The sequence below is a fragment of the Polypterus senegalus genome, chromosome 15 (genome assembly GCF_016835505.1).
Source record: "Polypterus senegalus isolate Bchr_013 chromosome 15, ASM1683550v1, whole genome shotgun sequence".
NCBI classification, from domain to species: Eukaryota; Metazoa; Chordata; class Cladistia; order Polypteriformes; family Polypteridae; genus Polypterus; species Polypterus senegalus.
In genome coordinates this window covers 90,248,452-90,271,009 of record NC_053168.1, presented here as the reverse complement: position 1 = coordinate 90,271,009, position 22,558 = coordinate 90,248,452, and the positions used below count along the sequence as shown (strand labels likewise).

At 37.1% G+C, this 22,558-nt stretch overlaps 1 protein-coding gene across 1 annotated transcript in view; it reads right to left on the bottom strand.

The window, feature by feature from the left end:
- Positions 1-383: 383 nt before the first annotated feature.
- The window catches only part of LOC120515506 (cadherin-17-like), an 85,966-nt gene continuing 63,791 nt past the window's right edge, over positions 384-22,558 (bottom strand). Inside the window, exons 15-18 of the mRNA XM_039736567.1 lie at positions 22,194-22,427; positions 17,716-17,826; positions 16,968-17,084; positions 384-984 (exon numbers count right to left, since the gene is read on the bottom strand). Of these exons, the coding sequence (XP_039592501.1) occupies positions 899-984; positions 16,968-17,084; positions 17,716-17,826; positions 22,194-22,427 (548 nt within the window). The 3' untranslated portion in view covers positions 384-898. The remainder of the gene's footprint in view (positions 985-16,967; positions 17,085-17,715; positions 17,827-22,193; positions 22,428-22,558) is intronic.

Below are 22,558 nucleotides of genomic sequence, written 5' to 3'. Positions count from 1 at the left end.
CTGCAGACATGGATATCTGGTGATAACCCCTCAAGTCCATTTACAATTTTAGATTTGTGGCTTCTTGCTTTTAATTTTGAAATCTGTCTTCCACATTGTGTGTATATTACCATCAAACACTGAAGTGCATATTCTTTATTGTTTTTTAAGTGATTGTAAGGAGCAAAGCTTTTCACATTTACAAATTAATCATAATAAATAAGAATATGTTCAGATTAAAAAACATGAGTATTGAAATATAATTCTAAGTAGGAGATCTGTAATGAATTAGACTTGACTCCTTCTTTGCCAAATCAATATCTGTTTTTTGTCTTTTCAGATGAGGAGGAATTAATAGAGCAAAATTAACATTTTGTGCTCTTTCAGTTCTGAATGGGTTGAATTCCTTGTATGATATGATATGTCATAGTCAAAAGTAACATTAAAAGCATTGCCATATCTGTTGGAAGCTGTGTAGTACTGTATATTTTTATACCTACAAAAGCATTAACATGTCCTGATGAAACTCGAGGATTCACTGCTTGAGGAGTTTCTGTTGCTCAGAATCATTTTATTATAAACACATGAACAAGCATCTCATTATTCTTTTTGCCTAGCAATTTTCTTTCTACTACAATATACTTGACTGGGCATTACACTATTACTTTGTTTTTCGATACAGTTTTCTTTGTTGCTTTTATTGTTTTCTCTCTGACCCTTCAGTTATCACATCTCTGTAACGGCATGTTCCAGGATGTAGGCTTTATTCAGGCCAATATGGGGTTGTATGGGTGAAGCATTATCATAAAAAACAAAACTATAGTTCTAAAAATAGACAAAAACCTACATTTGATCTAATCGGTCTATCAGCACTTATGTAGATAAATGTTTATAAAAACAGGATATTTTTTCAGCACTTTCAATAATATGTTTTCTTCATATTTCTTTTTTCACTTCCTGACTTCTGTTTTTTCAGATGACAGAACACAGCAATCAAGACAGCACCTGGAAAAAGTTTAAATTAGATTTGATTTGAAATTAAATAATGAACAAATCATTAGAATGCACACTGATTCTCATCATTTCATAAAATTCTTGAGCAATATGCCAATAAATAAAACAAAAAACTAGGTTTAGGATAGATATTGTGAAGCATGGACAATAATAATGTTACAAAGTCATCATGTTTGCAAGTCATTCCACTCACAGTCTAAAGAAATAGTGTCAGGTCTTTTGGTTTTTCAACTGCTTCAATAAATGGAACTAGATTAAACAAATAAGAAAAGGAATCAGATACTTATTTATGTTTGCACATGCTCTTCTTGCCTAATTATCATTTAGTTTGTCTCTTTCTAAATCCAATGGTACGTGACTGTGTAAGGTTTCATACTTTCTTAAGAAATATTATGCGGCTTTTCTGCTGACACCATGAACCAACCAGACTGATGAATTGTTTATATGTAAAACGTCACTTATAAAATGACTCTATGTACTGAACCTGCTTAATGTAAATTCAGAGTTGTGGGGAGCTGCAGCCAATCAAGGCAGGATTGGTTGCATGACTAGAGCCAGATCTGAACAGAGAAACAGTCCATTCGAGGATACACTCACATATCTAACAACACTCACTTGCATTACACCAATGTGGCTAAATCTGTCTTTTGGGTGTGAGGGGTTAAAAAGAACAACCAGAGATGAATTCTGGCAGACATTTTAGGAAAGCTTCACACAGGCACAATTAACTCTTGATTTGAACCCTGTTTTGTGGGGCTGTGACTAATTCACCAAACTGCCATCCCTTCCTGTAAGATAAAGGTGTAAAATATATAGTGAAATAAAAATGAAGCCTTCTTCCTAAGATTAAATGTATATTTGCAAGCCTGTAGTCTTATGTTATAAGTAGCTGTAAGGTGTAACTCAGTGCAGCTACCATTGATGACTATCCTTGACTTACAGAAGCTGGCTTTGAAACTGAAATTATTTGCAAGATATTTTTTAGTAAATATTGCCTACATGCAACCATTATTCAATTTCCACATTGGACTTTTGTTCATAAAATAAAATATTTCATATCTTGTTCAATAGTTAAATTTCATCCTAGAGTCCTTGTGTCATTTTCTATTTTCTGACCCATTATATATGTACTGTATCTCCACCCTTCAATACTTTCATTTAATTTTTCTGTCTACCATTACTATCATTTTCTACTCTGAAAGTATTTGTCGCTCAATTTTCTGTTATTTCCCTGAAGCTAGAAGATTAGGTACCAAGCTGTTCTCAATTATCCTGCACATCAGCATCAGTGCCTTTCACTTTTTCACAATAAAGTGGAAACAAAAGCTTGGAGAAAAGACTTAACCCACTCATGCTACTGTCTTAATCTAATGGCATTTTTTAAATATTTTGACCAAATTATGTTGTACTTTGTATAAAAAACTTTGAACCGTGTATGAACGACACTATCAAAAAATGAATTTATCATTTTAAACTGCCATTAAATAAAAAAGTATAAATAGCTATTGTCTTGTTTTCCATGTTAGCAGTCACATTTCTTTCAGTGTGTATCTCTGACACACCAATCAGTACTCAGTATTTGGTGCAGAATTTGCAATAGGACGTCTGTTTCATAATTATCTTTATTTTTTTGTTACATAACACTACTTTCACTGCTGCCTTATTGCTTTGTCGATCTGGGTTTGATTCCTAGTTTGGAGTATGCATGTCCTCTCTGTATGTGCTCCTTTCAATTCAAAGATGTATCTAGTGGGTTAGCTGTTGATTCAAAATTGTCCCAGTGGATTAAGTGAGTGACTATGTTTGTGCGAATATTTGCAGAATAAGATCCAGTACCACAAGACCCAGTAAAGGGAAAATCACGTTAGAAAAGGTATGTATGCATACTGTGTTTAGAAATTTCATTAACTAATTGTATACTTCCTGTCACCTCACTCTAGTCTCATTTTCTTTAGACATTTGTATGCTCAGTATGCATTTGGAGAGTCAGAGCTCCATTTCTCTAAATTTTCAGCGTCTTTGTCTGCTGTTTTTCCTTCACCCTTAACTAAAAAGTCAGTCCTCAAACATGAGACGTCTCTCTGTTCACGGCTGTTTTATTTAACACTTCTTTTAATGTTGTTTTTTTAACCAGGTTTCAATTTAAAAAACAATCTCTGTGCTTTAGGCACATCTATTTGAAGCAGACAAAAAGCATTTTGGCATTTCAGTTAGATCTACACCGTTCTTTAAATACCAAATTCTAGCTCAGTGTGGAAGAAGTCAAAACTTTCTCCAAAAACTTTAATCGCCAATTTATCCAATAAAAGTTGTCCATAGGACTTGTACAATTCAATTAAAATGCAGTTTATTGGGCTTTGTCCCAGCCCAATTTGTAATCTATGCTCTCTTAAAGTGCCAGCTCCCTTTTTCAAATGTTTTGATCCTGCCGTCCCACCTCATCTTTGTGGTCCTCTATTTCCATCTCTCTTTTGTTTGCTTTAGATGCTACTATTTCCTTCTCTCTGAATTTTTTTTAACTTCCGTAGTTTTCATTGCCCTCCTTTTCATTGATTTAAAAGAAGTTGATTTCAAAACTTTAGGTTCTAAGACCAACTGGGAATCTTGGTGAAAAAACAAAGCAAAGTGTTAAGCCTTCTTAGTGCTAGACCTGAACGTTACTTGGGCTGCAAAAACCGTCCTAAAAGGGTTAGTCCTGAGTGTCAACTGTACACGCCTTGCGTAAGTGTTAGAACCGAAAATCACTGGGCCTGTAAAAGTGCTGTCAGTGCTGCCATTCTTTTTTATGTCTGAGTGTACTTTTTCATTAATTATGAACTTTATGCACTTTACCAACAATGAAGACTTTGATGAGAATACCCACCCAGCACCCAAAATGGAGAAGAGCAGAGCGGAGCATTTACATTATGGAGCGAGATGTCAGAATTGATGAAAGTCTCCTGGCTTATAAGAGCAAACTGTCATAGAAGCAGTACATTAAGTCAAAATGAGCAAGATTTGACATAAAACTTTATGAGCTTTGTAAATCTAAAATGTGATGCATTTGGAATTCAGTTCTGTACACAGAAAAAGGGACAATGTTTAATCCAAAATACAATCACCAGAGCTATTTGACATCTTGCTACAAAGACAGACTGACACATATGGAACAGTGCATCCTAACCGTAATGGCACTCCTGAAGACTTTGGCAGAGCTAAATTACAGCGATAGCTTAGCAAAAGGGTAAAGTGCTTGCGCTGAAATGGAAGGACAAGAAAGATGTTTGTCTTCATAGCATTGTACATAATGTAGTTACAGTCACTGTACAGGCAAAAGGTAACAAGCAGGTTATGAAGCCTTGTGCTGTGGTCAAATACAATAGCATCACAGGCAGTGTAAATTGTGTGGATCAAGAATTGACTTTATATCCTGTTATGCAGAAGCAACAAAACAACTGCTACAAAAAGACATTTCGTCATCTGGTGGAACAGTGCATTCGGAATGCATTTATGTTATAAAAACAAAAAGCTGGCAAAACTGTACCTCATGCAAACTTTACATGCCAGCTTGTAGAACAAATCATTGCCACACATTGAACGGTCTACACTACTGCTAAGAGACGTAGCACATTGTGGATCAATCCAGAGCATCCTATCGGTAGACATTTACCTCTAACAGAAAAAACCAGAATCAAACTTGTACCTGTGCAGAGTGCAGTTCTAAAACTGATAAATCTGGAAACAAAATCTGAAAAGAAACACGGTATTATTGTCCCGACTGTGATGTTGGATTGTGTCTTTCACTGTGCTTTAAGATTCACCACACAAATGACTCATTTTGAGATTATATATTGCTTTGTCATCATTAGTAGTATTATTACTATTACTGTTATTATTATTTGCTATTATTATTCATTTCATATTATTTTAATTCATCATTACCATTATTTGTATCATTATTATACTTTTGAGATTTAATAAAAATGTAAATTTTCATGCCAAAACAATGCAACACTTTTAACATGTGTTTTTAGAATAAAATGCAAAGCTAAGGAGGTTAATATGGGCCTGTAGGAAGTTATTTTATAATGTAATTCATTTGGAAATTTTCTTCATCCACCAGATTATCTCTTGTAAAAAGAAATGCATTTTGTTTCCTTTTTTCTCTGCTACTCTTCTTAGCCAAATTGGGTTGGGTGGTGTGGATTAGGTGTGTTGGGGACTTTCTTCTCATTTTGATGTTTAAATTTTACTACACCTTTTTTTCTTTGAAAATTAATAAAAAAATATTTTACAAGAAAAATTCTGTGCTTGTTTCTCCTGTCTTTAACAATAAAACCACCAGGTCTCTGCCAGCAGTACTTATAAAATCATTATTCACAGAAAAACACTTTTGAGGGTAGTACAGGGATGGTCTGAAATTAAAGTAGTGTCTTCTTAGTTTGTTCAAGCCTATTTTTTCCATTTCATGGTTAAGATTAGATGGTGCATACCCTGATAATAAAAAGACTAAGACACCAGTCCATCGCAGGACACATTTTTTTACTCCCAATTAAATGGCAATTAACCTATCATGAAGGAAAAACCTGCAAACCCAGAAAAAAATCCTTGTGGACCCATAGAGAATATGTAAATTTCACATAGACTTTGAGTGGACTGGAAGTCAAGTCCACATCTCAAAAGTTGTGAGGCAACAACACTAACCTACTGCACCATCATTTCTCCTATGGCTTTAATTTTATTTGAGAATGATGTAAAATATTTACATGAAATACACTGGATAGTCTGTTATATGTGTATATCAGATTTTTATTTACACATACATCCAAAAGGCATTATGAATCCCTAACTCAACTATTTGAAAAAGCTGAATTTCTCAACAGTATTTTGTTTGCAATGTTTAGCACTACCTACAGTATCGACAATTTTATCTTAGTTATCATATCAGTGGTTAATATTTCTTCATATTTAATTTTGGACAGTGCATATCGCAAGATTAAACTAAATTACTAGTTCCCAGGACACTCCTTCTCTACTAACTGACTGAACCATAAGAAATGAATGGTTCTGGTGATACAGGCCACCACTGTGGATTTGTGGAAATTAGCTTTTGGCAGGATAGGTTGAAAAGCTCTTCTTTTAAGTGTAAACTTTTCTGTAGAACTGCCAACTGAGGAGATTCACTAAAAGATTTATTTTTAAACACTCAAGTTTTCCCAACAGTTCAAAGAACTACGTAATTTTACATACTGTGTAAGTGGACATTCTATCAGTTGTTATTTATCCATTCATTACTTTACAAAGAGATTAAAAATAGGTATTCAGCTATTCATGTCTGATAAAAAATATTCTTCCACCATAACAAATGTGACATTCAAATGCATTTTGTCTATACTTCTTTGCTCCCATTACACAAGTCTGTGAGATTAAACTCTTAAATTGTTTTACTTGTGAATAGTTATTTCATTTTCAATCATGAACATATTTCCATCTTATCTCCTTTAAAAAATTGGAAACATTTTTTTTATAAAAGTTAACAAATTACACAATTCATGTATGCGATATTGTCAAATATCAATGTAACTTAAAAATGATTTAGTCAGTCAAACATAAATGTAAAACAAACAACTGTACCTATTAATTGACTTATATACTGAATATCTTGTATAGCACTTTTTTCCACTAGATTTTTTTGCTTGGTGGACTGTCATTTCTAAACTTTTTCTGGTGCATCCTGAGGAATCATCCAGCAGTATCCTGGTTCCTTCTTTTCATGTCCTTCATATCCTGATGGAATCTTTAACCCTGCTCTTCACTCATTGCTCCGAGACTTTCAGTAAAAATTTCAAATGCAAATCCAAAAGTGAATTTTGTAACTCATGTTGCAGCCCAATTCCTTAAACTTAACTAACAATTATTTCACAATTTCTTTATAACTTGGATCTTTATCGTTACCTAATAACTTAAAAATGACATTCCAGATCATTCATTACACCATCAAATTGTGCATAAGAAATCAATTTTCTAGTATCAGGTCCGTCAAAAGAGCTCTCTTTTAATTTAGCCTTAGACAAACCCAAAAACCTCTGGCACAAATACATAAAACAGGCTTGATCTTTTGATGTAGGGCATTGACAAACTGCTTCATTAAACCAAACTTAATTTGAAAGATGTGGCAGCAACACTTTATCTGGATCCACCAAGCTAGGTCTAATGAGGTTTTTAGCATCAAGCTATGAGATTTTTCTGGCTGGCTATTCCTTCTGAATCCAATGTAAATTCTTGGCTTTGCTATACTACTAACAGGGAAAACATGGGACATTATCCTTATTTATGAAATAAGCTGCAAACTATTCTTAATTTTGATACCAATAGAAAGTTATTATTTAATATAATAAGTATTTATCTTTAAAAGTGGGACCTCTACAGCTCTCCACCATCTTTGGGAAGGCCTAGATCTCTTACTAAATCATTAATTTCAACCTGCATAAATGGCTGTGGCTGATTGCTTAAATATGTTTGGGCAAATTCACCATCACCTGAAGTACTTTCTCCTTCTGAATGATTTTCTACAGAATCAAAACTGTCAAATGGAGTATGTACTGGTTCATCAGATCCATGTGGTACAGGTCTTATCGCTTATAAAAGATTCGGATGAACAATTTCTTTCTGATTCTTTTTGCTATATTCTTGAATTTTGCAATAAAAGAAAAAAATGATCATCACTATGATATTAGGGTTCCTTTCATATTATCAAAATACCAAAAGCATATGCCTTTTTATTACCTTTTGTACATTGTCTTAATTCTTTAACACAAATTGAGCAGACACTGTGCAGGGCCCACTGTTTGTCCTGGTCAGCTAGTTTTATTCCAAAGTAGGCATAATCAGATTTCTATCTCTGTTTTTTTTTCACTACAAACTTTCCACAAATGCAGTAAAAGCATCAACCTCAAGATTGGTGGCTCTGAGACTAGGGAATCTGTGCCAGCAATTGAAAGGTTGCCTGTTCAAATCCTGTTAACTCCGTTGGGCCTTTAAGCAAGGCCCTTAACCAGCCACTGTAAACAAACAAACAACAAAAAAAAAATCATACCATTCCAGTGTGGTGCTTAGGTGTCACCCATCATGGGGGTTTGTCGTTTGGTAGGTGTAACTATGTGCTGTATCAGCGCATGCTCCCAACCTCAACCTAGAGGCCTTAATATGAGTTAAAAGTATGACAAAAAAGTAACTTTCCACTGATTATTCACTAGTGTTCTAAACAAGCGAGAGAGTAATACTGAGATATGCATAGTATATTCCCACACTACGATTTGATCCACACTTTAAGCCTTCTAATCTCCTCAGTCTAACCTGGTGCAGACAGAGCTTCAGAGAAGTCTACCTTGGCAGTTCTGCTCCTCAGCCTGGCACCTAATTCTTTAAATTTGGATTATAGAACTGACAGACTATGTGTCCTTATACAGTTGTGGCAGTCGGGGGTGCTAGTGCTCCCTTGAACCCTCAGGTACGGCTCCAGACACTGGATAAAAGTCCAAGACTTTTTATTGATTAACAATAATGTGCACAAAGCACCCTCCACACTACTCATAAATCAACAATAACAATAATATTCTCTCTTCTCCTCGCCCAGACACTTTGCCCTCCTACCTCCCAGCTCAGCTCAGTGTCTGGACTTTCCCAGAGTCCTTTTATGGCCCCTGACCCGGAGGTGTTCCTGCCCAACCAGTCCACAGTTCCTTATTCCTTCCAGGTCAGGGTAAACAGTCCTTTATCTTCAACCCGGGAGCACGTCGTTTCTTCCTGTCACGTGACCGTGACGTACTCCCGGGTTATAGGGCACATATGAGCCCACGAGCCCCCCTACAGTGACTCCCAGCGGCCCCCAAGGTATCCAGCAGGGCTGTGTATAAATACTACAAGGTCCGTGAAGCCCTGCTGGAAGTCGGGGCATGATCCTGCTGTCGGGAGAGCTCCTCCTGGCGGCCTGGGGGTGAGGATCAGAGTATGAAGCTGGCAGTCCTCCACACAGTATATGCCATTTGTTCTTACATGTACAAAGACAACTGGATCCTGCCCCACTTTGGCCAAGAGCCTATCAACCCTTCCAAGGAGGTCTCCTACATGTGCACCCAGAAAGTAACACACCATGCGAGACTCACTGTTTCCGGAGCAAACCTGCACTTCAATCCCCCTGAATGATCGCATCCCCAGCTATCACTACCTCTCTCTTTCTTTCTGGGAACTGGTTTTGAGGTGGCCCGTTGGTGTTCCTCATGTCTTCCTACCAATTCAGAATTTTCAGAGACATCGTCAAGCTCCACAAGGACCTGAAAACAGTTTGACACTTTCAATCTCCAGGACTAGATAATATTTACTCTCTAATTCTGAAGGAGGTTAGAGAGTACATGTATAAGCCTATGCCACATATTTTTGGGAAGTCACTGTGCATGGGGAAATTCTGAAGGATTGAAAAGTAGTAAATATCCCATTATATAAAAAAGGTGACTGCACAGATCTAAGCAACCACAGGCCAATAAGATTAACATGCATCACAGGTAAAATAATGGAAGGAATTATTAAGGATAAGATTGAGCAACACATAGCAAGAACAGGAGTTTTACTGAACAGTCAGCATGGGTTGAGAAGAGGGAGGTCATGTTTTACTAACATGTTGGAATTCTATGAAGAAGTAACAAAATGGTATGATTAAAGTGGAGCATATGATATTATTTATCTTGACTTTCAGAAAACTTTTGATAAAGTACCACATGATAGGATGACAGGTTGGGCATCCAACTAAAAGAAGTGAAAGATCAGGGTGATGTTTGTAGTTGTGTTCAAAATTGTCTCAGACACAATAAGCAGAGGATTATGGTGTGAGGAATCTTTTCAGAACTGACCAGGGACGAGTGGTCAGTTTCATCATGAAAAGTAAAAAAACTAATAATAACATAAAATAAATTTGTCCACTGGTCTGTGTTATAAATTTGTTTTCTGAATTATTCCAATAATTTTGATAATTTTTGTAGTCAAAATCACTGAATTTGATTTGATTTGAATTTGATTGGCACATTTCCTGTTTAAATACAGGGGAGAAACGCAAGTTGCAGCAGCGTCAAGCCTCACCTCACCTCAGACTGCGCTCTCCCTCACACACTGGGTTGATGCATGCAATTGGCGTGTGACTGTTGCTGTCTCTCTGTATGTCACCAATATAATGCTTGCAGACATGTTTGGTATACACCCTGGCTTTCTACAGTCTGGCTAATATCTTTAATGATAATGTGTCTAGACTTGCTGATTGGACATAAAACCGCAGTGAAAAGGCACAAGGTGAGGCAGACAGTACTGTGCCGCACCAAAGGTATCGCGTGTGAGCCCAGCAGGTACTTGTTGTTGCTGTTCTTCTACGCAGAGGCGCCAATATGTTAGTGATATCAGAAAGTCAAGTACACTGCAGTAGTTCGTTTATTTTTATTTTTTGTTACGACTGACTACCAAAATGGGAGATTAAGATTTTTAAATCTAAAGAAAAATAAGGAGGACTTTTACAAGAAAGTGACAGAGATTTTCGTTGAGAAGGATAGGCACATGGACTTCTTTTACAAATAAAAGTAACACCTTAAATGGTTTTCAATTTTATAGAAAAATAGGATCAGACTTAGAAAAAAGCAATCCAATATTTAAAAACTAAATTTTGACCTTAAATAAAATGTTCCTTTGTTTTTCTTGTTATACTTTTGTTGAACAGTCTGTATTAAAATTGATTAAAGCATCACAATTAAAAGCTTTTAAAAACAACTAAATGTTTAAACTAAGGTCAAATCTGAAATCTGTTTTTTTGTACATCACTCTGTATTTTCATTTGTATTGAATAAGTATGAATTGTGGAATTGCAATGGCAAATTTAGAACACATGGAGGGTGCAGAGCAAATGCGCTCTCTCTGCTCTCTCTAGTCGCTATAAATGTAACGTTCTTTCTTAGCCGAATATGTACCTTACCTATGTGTGTGTAAAGAATGCTGATGAGATATGAAACATAACCAGTAGTCAATGCGCATTCTGCCAATTGATTAATGAATAAGCTACTTTTTTGGGTTCACATATTTGTAAATGTCACTCTGAAGGAGCAGTGCCTCACCAGCCATGAACCTCACCGCACGTCACTAGAACTGGCTGACATTAAGAGTGGTGTTCCACAGGGGTCAGTGCTATGACCTCTGCTATTTTTATTATACTGTATATACAGGAAATGATTTGGATAGGAATATAAGTTACATAAAAGCTGGTTAAGTTTGCAGATAATACCAAGATAGGAGAATTGGCAGGTAATCTTGAATCATTTTCGAGGAAATTGGACAGCATACAGGCTTGGGCAGATTTGTGACAGATGAAATTTAATGTCAGAAAATGTAACATATTACATGTAGGAAGCAAGAATGTTAGGTTTGAATACACAATGGGAGGTCTGAAAATCGAAAGTACACCTTATGAGGAGGATTTAGGGAGTCGTAGTGGATTCAATACTATTTACTGTGAAACAATGTACAGAAGTCATTAAGAAGGCGAACAGAAAGTTAGGTTATTTAGTTAGTTGTGTAGAACAGAAGTCTAAGGCTGGTTTTATATTTCATGTGACGCAACGAGTACTCCAGCAGACGCTACTGCCACGCAAGCGTTGCACTGTTTATACTTATGCACGTACTTTACGTAAAACTGGAAGATTCCCTGAGGTGGCAGGGAGAGATATCATCACGTGAGAAAATGTTCAGCTTTGCTGTGTTGTGAATTGCCTGAAACATCCATTAGATTCTGAGGACACCTTGTCACAATGCTCAACTCTGAAAAGGATGCTTAATGATTACATCCATCAATCCAGGGATGTGCCCATTCCAGCAAGCATCGGGCGCAAGATAAAAACAATCCCTGGATGGGGCATTGGCTCATCACAAAGTGAACACAAGCATATACATTCACTAGTGTCATTTTAACATCACTAAATCCCCAAACCTTCATGTCTTCGGAAGGAAACCGGAGCACACTGTGGAAACCCACCAGGAAAATTTGCAAACTCCAGGCAGGGAACACCAGGGATGTGACTCCCTGCAAGGCAACAGTACTACTGCTCTGCCACTGTGCCACCCCACAAGCGTAGTTATTAACAGTATTCATTATTTAAACAAAGTTAACAACTTAACGACATTGTAAAATGTAACATGCATACTTTAATGCATTTCATCATGAAAGTGACATCAAGTATAAATCTAAGGATTTTAAATGTGCAGAAAGCTGGAATATCATAAAGGTAATGTGTTCTGTTTGGCAATTGCTGCTTGCCACTGCTGTCAATTTAGGAGGAAGCCCCAGAAGCACGTAGCGATTAACAACTGACTCGATTTTAAGATGATGTCTACTTTAATGATAAAATAAACTACGAGGTTAAAGTAGACTTTTCGAGATTAAAGCCGAAATTTCCATTTTAATAACAAAAAAGACCTTTTCACTGTGTTAAATACGCTGCCATACATTCTGATGCTGTTGTGTTTTTTGAAAAAAAAAAAAAAAGACGGCACAAAAGATGGTATGTGTGACTTTTAAAATGTATCATGTCGTTATTTTGGGGAATATGCGACGCCTGAATATAAAAGAACCACAAATGAATTTTTATGTCTGTATTTTGCTTCACCACATTGAACCATTAATCAAACATCGAAGCACACAAAACGGCCTTCTGTCACATGTAGATAGTAAACAGAGACTCTGACGTCACGTTCCAACTTGATCACACTGCACCGCCAAATTTTTCCTGGTATTGAAACTCAGGCATGCATTGCATTAATTTCTGAGGACATGCTCAGAGGATGTGTCAAATGAATGCTGGGAACACATGGCAGCCACGATGTAAGTGTGTACGCGTTCTGAGCGTCAAGTATACAGTAAACCGGTCCTAGGAAGGTTATGCTCAAGCTCTATAACGCACTGAGGAGGCCTCATGTGGAGTACTGTGCGCAGTTTTGGCCTCCAGGCTACAAAAAACCTAGCAGCATTAGAAAAAGTCCAGAGAAGAGTGACTAGGCTGATTGCAGGGCTAAAGGGGATGAATTATGAAGAAAGAGTGAAAGAGCTAAGCCTTTTCATTTAAGCAAAAGAAGAATAACAGGAGATATGACTGAAGTGTTTAGGGAAATAGTACAGTGGATCGATGCCGTTATTTTAAATTAAGTTCCATTAGAACACAATTGGAAACTTGTTAAGGGTAAATCTCACACAAACATTACAAAGTTTTGTTTACACAGAGAACCATTGATGTTTGAAAAGCTACCAAGCAGTGTGATAGACAGTACGATATTAGGGACTTTCAAAACTCAACTTGATGTTTTTTTTGGAAGAAATCAGTGGATAGGACTGGCAAGCTTTGTCAGGCTGAATGGCCTGTTCTCATCTAGATTTGTCTAATGTTTTAATTCTGTGGTTGATACCCCCTGACAGTGTGCACACTTTACCTTGCTGAGACCCACCGTTCTCCTTTGCTACTACCTCAGCGAGGTACAGAGTGAATCCCATAACTGAGACTGCTTTTTTAATTTACTTGTTGATAAAGTGTGCCTCTCTTAAAGTGCTGATGACAGCCCAGCACACCACAGCACAGAAAATATTATTAGAGAATATTATTTTTAGAATGAAGTCATTGCCCACATTAAAAGTGACCTTTTTCATATAGTACCACTGTGTTGGAAGACCATTCCAGCCTGTCATTAATGTGGACCCCTCAAGAACTTGTAGGAGTGCACCACTTCTACATCCATGAATAATTTTGATTTCTCCAGTGCATTTAATACCATCCAGCCATCCCTGTTAAGGGGTAAGCGATATGCAGGTGGAAAGCCTGTGGTGTCCTGTATAATGGACTATCTCTCTGGCAAACTGTAGCTGGTGAGGATCAAGGACTGTGTTTCTGATGTGGATGTGAGCAATACTGGAGCACCACAAAAAAATACTGTAATCATGTTGTCTTTTTTCTTCACTCTGTACCTCTCTGAGTATAAATATACAGTGCATCCAGTATCATCAAGTATTCACAGCGCATCACTTTTTCCACATTTTCTTATGTTATAGCCTTATTCCAAAATTGATTAAATTCATTTTTTTCCTCTGAATTCTACACACAACACCCCATAATGACAATGTGAAAAAAGTTTACTTGAGATTTTTGCAAATTTATTAAAAATTAAAAAATTGAGAAAGCACATGTACATAAGTATTCACAGCCTTTGCCATGAAGCTCAAAGTTGAGCTCAGGTGCATTCTGTTTCCCCTGATTATCCTTGAGATGTTTCTGCAGCTTAATTGGAGTCCACCTGCGGTAAATTCAGTTAATTGGACATGATTTGGAAAGGCACACACCTGTCTATATAAGGTCCCACAGTTGACACTTCATGTCAGAGCACAAACCAAGCATGAAGTCAAAGGAACTGTCTGTAGACCTCCGAGACAGGATTGTTTCGAGGCACAAATCTAGGGAAGGTTACAGAAAAATTTCTGCTGCTTTGAAGGTCCCAATGAGCACATTGGCCTCCATCATCCGTAAGTGGAAGAAGTTTGAAACCACCAGGACTCTTCCTAGAGCTGGCCGGCCATCTAAACTGAGCGATCAGGGGAGAAGGGCCTTAGTCAGGAAGGTGACCGAGAACCCGATGGTCACTCTGTTAGAGGTTCAGAGGTCCTCTGTGGAGAGAGGAGAACCTTCCAGAAGGACAACCATCTCTGCAGCAATCCACCAATCAGGCCTGTATGGTAGAGTGGCCAGACGGAAGCCACTCCTTAGTAAAAGGCACATGGCAGCCCACCTGGAGTTTGCTAAAAGGCACCTGAAGGACTCTCAGACCATGAGAAACAAAATTCTCTGGTCTGATGAGACAAAGATTGAACTCTTTGGTGTGAATGCCAGGCGTCACGTTTGGAGGAAACTAGGCACCGCTCATCACCAGGCCAATACCATCCCTACAGTGAAGTATGGTGGTGGCAGCATCATGCTGGAACTGGGAGACTAGTCAGGATAAAGGGAAAGATTACTACAGCAATGTACAGAGACATCCTGGATGAAAACCTGCTCCAGAGCACTCTTGAACACAGACTGGGGCGACGGTTCATCTTTTAGCAGGACAACGACCCTAAGCACACAGCCAAGATATCAAATTAGTGGCTTCAGGACAACTCTGTGAATGTCCTTGAGTGGCCAAGCCAGAGCCCAGATTTGAATCCGATTGAACATTTCTGGAAAAATCTTAAAATAGCTGTGCACCGACGCTTCCCATCCAACCTGATGGAAATTGAGAGCTGCTGCAAAGAGGAATGGGCGAAACTGGCCAAGGATAGGTGTACCAAGCTTGTGGCATCATATTCAAAAATATTTGAGGCTGTATTTGCTGCCAAAGGTGCATCGACAAAGTATTGAGCAAAGGCTGTGAATACTTATGTACATGTGATTTCTCAGTTTATTTATTTTTAATAAATTTGCAAAAACCTCAAGTAAACTTTTCTCATGTTGTTATTATGGGGTGTTGTGTGTAGAATTCTGAGGAAAAAAATAAATTTAATCCATTTTGGAATAAGGCTATAACATAAGAAAATGTGGAAAAAGTGATGCGCTGTGAATACTTTCCGGATGCACTGTATATTTATACTCAGAGAGGTACAGAGTGAAGAAAAAAGACAACAGGATTACAGTATTTTTTGTGGTGGTCCAGTTTTGCTCACATCCACATCAGAAACACAGTCCTTGATCCTCACAAGCTACAGTTTGCCAGAGAGATAGTCCATTATACAGGACACCACAGGCTCGTCCACCTGCATATCGCTTACCCCTTAACAGGGATGGCTGGATGGTATTAAATGCACTGGAGAAATCAAAAAATGTCTACACGGTGCTGCCAGCTTTGTTCACATGAGAATAAACCTTGTGAAGTAGATAGATAATTGCATCTTCCATTTCAATCTTTATCCAATAGGCAAACTGAAGTGAGTCCAGGTGATCTACCACAAGAGAACTCATATAGTCCAGAACCAGCCCCTCAAAGATTTTCATGGTGTGAGATGCAAGTCTGGTCTGTAGTCATTAGGTGTAGAGAAACCTTCCTTTTTTGAAACTGGAAAAATGCAGGATGCTTTCTACAGCAGCAGCACTTTCTGGATCCTTCAGTTGGTCAGCCTAGGCCTTAAGAACTCGAGAACTGACTCCATCTGGTCCTGCAGCTTTATTTGTGTGTGGCTTCCTCAGTTGTCTCCTCACTTGGTCTTCAGTTACAGACCCAACTATACTTATTGTCAGACGTGGAGTTGCTTTGTACGTTCACCACATAATAATAGCTTGTGCACACTTTCCCTGAAGCTTGAGAAACATTGCACAATACAAGTGATCTACCAAAGGTCATAACCAGATTTGCAATTTGATGACATCATGACTACACATCCATTTCATAAACAACAGGCGAAAATGGGGTAGACATCCAATAGCAAAAAAACAAATATAAATAATAAAATCTGTATTATGGGAGAATGAAAATGTGCATTTGGTATTTGATGTTTATTTTTGGCTGTGGGTGAAAAGAAGCTCTGCCCTGCATTTATTCCAATTAGCTTTTCTCTTAAAAACCTAATTATTTTCTTATGTAGAAGATGCATAAAGAAAAATATAAAATTACACAACTCTGCACAGTTCTTTCTGTATGTCAGTGATGGCTGCATGATAGTAAGTGAACATCAGTTTTGATATTGTTGATTGTGAACCAACAAGCTTTTTAATAACTATCATTCTATATATAGCACATGACCAATCAACACTTCTGCTCACTTATTTTTATAATGCTTTTATAACATGTCAACCATTCTCACACAGTTTACAAAGATTTATTGCTCATAAACCATCAACATAGGCCCTATAGGAATGGTACAGTACCCTTTAAGAAAACAAAAACAACAAATTATTTACCTATAAACAAAAGGGTTCCGAGAATTACTCCAATAGTCATTCCCACAGATGGCATGCCTCTTAAATGCTGCACTTCGAGAAAACAGCTGCCAGATTGTGAGCATTTGCAAATGATCACTGAAAGAAGATTATGGCATATTAATTTTCATTGCAGCTCAATATTGACAAATTACTGTAAATAAATCACACACGCCCACAGAAACAATTATTCTCAGTATCAGTTTTGACATTTAAGATTTGACTTGTTACTTAATGCTGATTTGAACCACCCTGAGTTGTGACATGATTTGGAATTGAGTTCTGTTCTACCCGTGTCTCTTGCTACTGGGACAGACACTTTATGAACAGCAGCCATTTGGCCCAAATCATAGATTTTAATCCAATATTCTTAAATGTTATAGGGAGTGTTATTTTATGTGTAAATCCAAATCTGGTTAAACTTATATAATTTCCATTATATTGTAGACATATTTGTCATATCAAGATGTAAACTAATGTGAACTCATATTATATCATATACAAAGTAAGAATGTGTACATTATACCACACTTCTTCAAAATTCAGTAGAAACTGACTTTTAGTGATATTTACAGCTAATTTAATTTAGAACTGTTAGTAAGAATAGAACCAGGTTCAGTAAGGAATGCCTCATAATACAAAATCAGTTTGTTAACTGTAAACTCAATTATGATGTAATGCTATAAGTGTCTTGATAAAATACAAATAATTTCTTTGTAAATGCTATTACCAGTAACAGTCTGACTTTTTCCTTTTTTCCCTTTATCTTCAACATATACTGTGACATTGTAATGCTTCTCTTCAAAATTGGTATGCTTCATTATCAAATCTGCAGAATGATCTAAATGAAAAATAAATAAATATGAGGTTTCTTCATCTTTTCACTGTGAATGTCTTCTATATTACAGCATTTTGTAACTGACCTCTTATATAACACACTTTTCCATACATTGTTACTGCTGTAAACCCATTTTTATTGGTCAAATATGTAATATACATTTGTAATATTTGATATCATTGTTTATTTTAAATAATGTTAGACTGACAGGGGAGATGGCGAACTGTGAGCAGTAATATGGTTTCGTGACAGGAAAGGTAATACAGATATGATGTTTGTTTTAAGAGCATCGATGGAGAAGTTCAGAGAAGGTTAGATGGAATTGCATTGCATGTTTGCAAACTCTATGAGGAAGTTGGGAGTAGTATAAAAGTATGTGATAATGGTGCAGGATATGTATAAAGGCAGTGTGACTGCATTGAGGTGTGCAGTAGGAATGACAGCCTGATTGAGAGTGGGATTACATCAAAGATCAGCTCTGAGCCCTTTCTGGTTTACAATGGTTATGGACAGCTTGACAGATGAGGTCGGCCAGGAGTCTCCATGGACTATGATGTTCACAGATGACATTGTGATCTGTAGTGAGAGTATACGCCAGGTTGTGGCAAACCTGGAGAGATGGAGGTATACACTGGAGAGAAGGAGAATGAAAGTCAGCATGAGTAAGATAATGTACATGTGTGTGAATGAGAGGTAAGGTGGTGGAAGGGCGTGACTGCAAGGAGAAGAGGTGATAAAGGTAGAAAAATTTAAATAGTTGTGTTAAATGTTCCAAAGTAATGGAGAGTGCAGCAGAGAGGTAAAGAAGAGAGCACAGGCAGAGTGGACTGGGTGGAGAAGAGTGACAGGAGTGATTTGTGATAAAAGAGTACCTGTAAGAGTGAAAGGGAAGGTCTATAAAATGGTAGTGACACCAGCTATGTTGTATGGTTTGGAGAAGGTGGTACTAACAAAAAGATAGGAGGCAGAGATGGAATTGGTGGAGTTGAAGATGCTACAATTTTCATATTTCATAGGATAGACAGGATTAGGACAGTTTACACTTAGTTTACGACAGTTTAGTGACAAAGTGAGAGAGGCTGGACTGAGATCACTTGGGCATGTGCAGAAGAGAGATGAGGGGTACATTGGGAAAAACTGTGGAGGGTGAAACTGCCAGGCAAGAGGAAAACAGAAAGGCCCAAGTGCAGGTTTATAGCTGTGGTGAGGGTGAACATGAAGGCAGTCAGTGTGGCCGAAAATGGTGTAAAAGAGAGGGATAGATGGAGATGGGCGATTAGCTGTAGCAACCCCTAAATGGGAGCAGCTGAAAGAAGAAGACATATCATAAACATGCTGCTGCAGGTAGTGAAAGCAAGAATAGCACCAATAGAAAAGCATCTGAAAGAAAGTTAACTAGGTTTCAGAAAAGGTAACAGAACATGGATGGGAGATATCTATCTATCTATCTATCTATCTATCTATCTATCTATCTATCTATCTATCTATCTATCTATCTATCTATCTATCTATCTATCTATCTATCTATCTATCTATGAGTGTGTAAAGAATAATACAAAGGAAAAAATGATCAATTGTTAATGGTTGTGATACAGAAAAACATGTTACAAATACCTTAGAAAATAGATATACCAAGTCATGAGTATAAAATTATAGTCACTTTGCAGAGGAAAAAGAAAGTAAAGATAAGGACCATTTCAGAAGAAACAAGAGGAAAGTAAATTAGGAAAGGAGTTCTATTTTAGCCTTTAAATGTTTTGCATAATTAACTTTAGTCTATTTTGATTCAGTTTTTCTTTGCTCTTTTAGCTGTTTTTTCTGCTCTGTCATGTTGTTAACATTCCTGATAGCTGCCTTATTTTAGTATTTTTGTTTGCTGTACTCTTTTCTGCGTTTTGCCTGTTTGGGTAATATCTTTTCCTCTTTATCATTTGCCTGTTTCCCAATTCTTATCCTCATATAAACACCACTACCACTGAAGTCCAGTATTGGTCTACCTAGAGCCCACCTTAAGATGCACAGTTAACAGAAACTCAACTGAAGGGTAAAATACAAGTGTTATTTAAGATTATCTCAATATCTGATGCTGGGATGTCTAAGCATTCCTTCAAAAATTATGAGCAAGCTGTATAAGAGTTACTATAAATAATAGAAGTGTCTAGATAATTAATATATCATTGAGCTCAAAGGAAATCAAAGTCTGTGCTGTGATTGTGTGATTAATTCTCAAATTATTTGTTCTCATTAATAATAACAATACTACATTTTATTTATATAGTGCCATTCCCATGCTCAAGGCACTTATTTGATATAACACACACAAAAATTATCGTGAGCATCTGGACAGAGAGGTAAAATGAAAGAAGGGTCAGAATGTTAGGTTAAGTTAAACTCCTTCCTGAAAAGATGAGTTTTAAGTTTTTTTTTTAAAGGAATGAATTGAGTCAGCTGATCGAATTAATTTAGGGAGGTCATTCCAGAGTCTGGGAGCTACACAGCTGAAGGCCCTATCGCTCACAGAGTGCATGTTAGTGTGAGGCACAACAAGATCGGCAGAATCAGAGGACCTTAGTGGGTGAACAGGAGCATAGTGACGGAGAAGTTCACTGATGTTGTCTGGTGCAAAGCCATTTAAAGCTTTGTAGGTTAATAATAGGATTTTATATTCAATTCTGTAAGACACAGGAAGCGAGTGAAGATGAAGCAGGATGGACATTATGTGCTTGCTGGTACTGGACTCTTACAACAGAGTTTTGAATCAGCTAGAGCTGTGATATAAGATTAGAAGGAACACCTACTAGTAGGGAGTTACAACAATTGAGTCGCAGTGTGATAAAAGCATTGACATGTTTCTCGGCATGAGAAAAGAAGAGGAATGAACGAACATGGGATATGTTATGGAGGTGAAAGTAAGAAAGGTATTTAATGTGGTTTATATGGGTAGAATAAGAAAGGTAGGAATCAAGGATGACACTAAGATTCCTTGCATCAGAAGAAGGTCTGATGAGATCACTGTCAAGACTGACTAAAAAAGAGATCATTTTCTTAAGTTGCATTTTAGTACCAATTTGCAAGAGTTCAGTTTTGTTGCAGGTTTAATTTCACTGAGGTAAGTTGTGAGCTGGGAAAGATATGATGAAGTTTTGCTTTTAACATTGAAACAGAGTTGAGCATCGTCTGCATAAAAATGATAACCCAGTCTATAGCTACGAATAATATGGCCAAGGGGAAGCATACCGATAAAGAAGAACAGAGGACTGAGGAACACCTTGTGTGACTGGCGCTGAGCTGGACCTGCTGTTGCCAAGACTAACAAACTCTTGCCTATCAGTCAGATAAGACTTAAACCACTGGAGGGCAGTACTAGAGATACAACGAATGTTCTCCATTCTGGACAGTATAATGTCATGTCTGACAGTGTCAAATGCTGCATCATCAATTCATAAGAGGTAAGTAATTGGTGAGTTGGGAGGCTACAACACGCTCAAGAACTGTTGACAGAAAAAGTAAGTCCATAATGTTATTTTAAAAGTGGCTGGCACAAAGCCACTGTCAAGAGATGTATTAATTATTGTCGTAATAGTCGGGATTATGGCATGAAGACAGAATTTAAGAAGTGTAGTGGGGTTGGGGTCCAGTACACAAGTAGTCGGCCTCATCTTAAAAAGCATGTTATTAACAAATGCAGATGTGACAGGTAAAATTTAGTAAAGGAATTGGATGGAATGGGAAGACAAGGAAAGATATAAAAGGATGATGGATTTATATTACTTGAATTGCTTAGATCTTTAATTTTATTATGGAAAAAGTGGAGTAATTTTTCACAGACTTCTGTAGAGGAGGTAATTGAGCCAGATGCAGGTTGAAGTGATTTATTAACTACGGAGAACAAAATCCTCGGATCATCACGGCCACTTTCTATTATTCTGCCATAATGCCTGTTCTTAGCTGCAGTTAGTGTAACCATCATTGTCATTAAATTAAATCCACATGGCATTCCACATCATTAATTCACAAAAGCGCTGCAAAATCAAACCAATAATATCGCAGCTGGTTTAGTATTAAATAAGAACGGAATTTATTAAGAACTACAACCAAACTAGTTTAGTGCCATTGTTATTGAGACTTTCTCAAACTGTAATTCAAACAATATGTTATTTTACATGTTTATTTACCATAATTTCATTGTACTGGTACAATGACAATAAAAATTTCCTTCCTTCCTTAGTAACACTAAAGTTCTTAACTTACCTTTCACTGTGCTTTCAAATTTAAAAATTTTGAGCATGACTTTGAAAATGCTGCAATAAGAAAGCCCTGAATTTGATATTACAGTATACATGGAGGTTAAAAACACAATAAGTACTCACCATCAACCACAGAGATTTCCCAGTCATTCAAATGTTGCTGCTGAATTGAAAACTGAAATGGGGGTCCATTTTGGGACAAATCCTTATCTGTAGCTTTTATTCTCACATGGTGCTTTTGTTGTAGAGGGTAACAGAAAATGTGGGGATTATTCCTAACATCCAGTGATGGAGGGTTATCATTGACATCCTCCAAGGAAATAGAAACATAAACTGAAGACACAAGGTCAGTTGTATCTGCAAAATATAGCAAATTATTTAATTTCATACTTAAACTTTAAGAACCCTCATAGATATTTTAGAAAAACAATTTAAACATTACTACTACAGATCAGGATTCAGGGTTCAAGTCCCTCATTGTTGTCTGA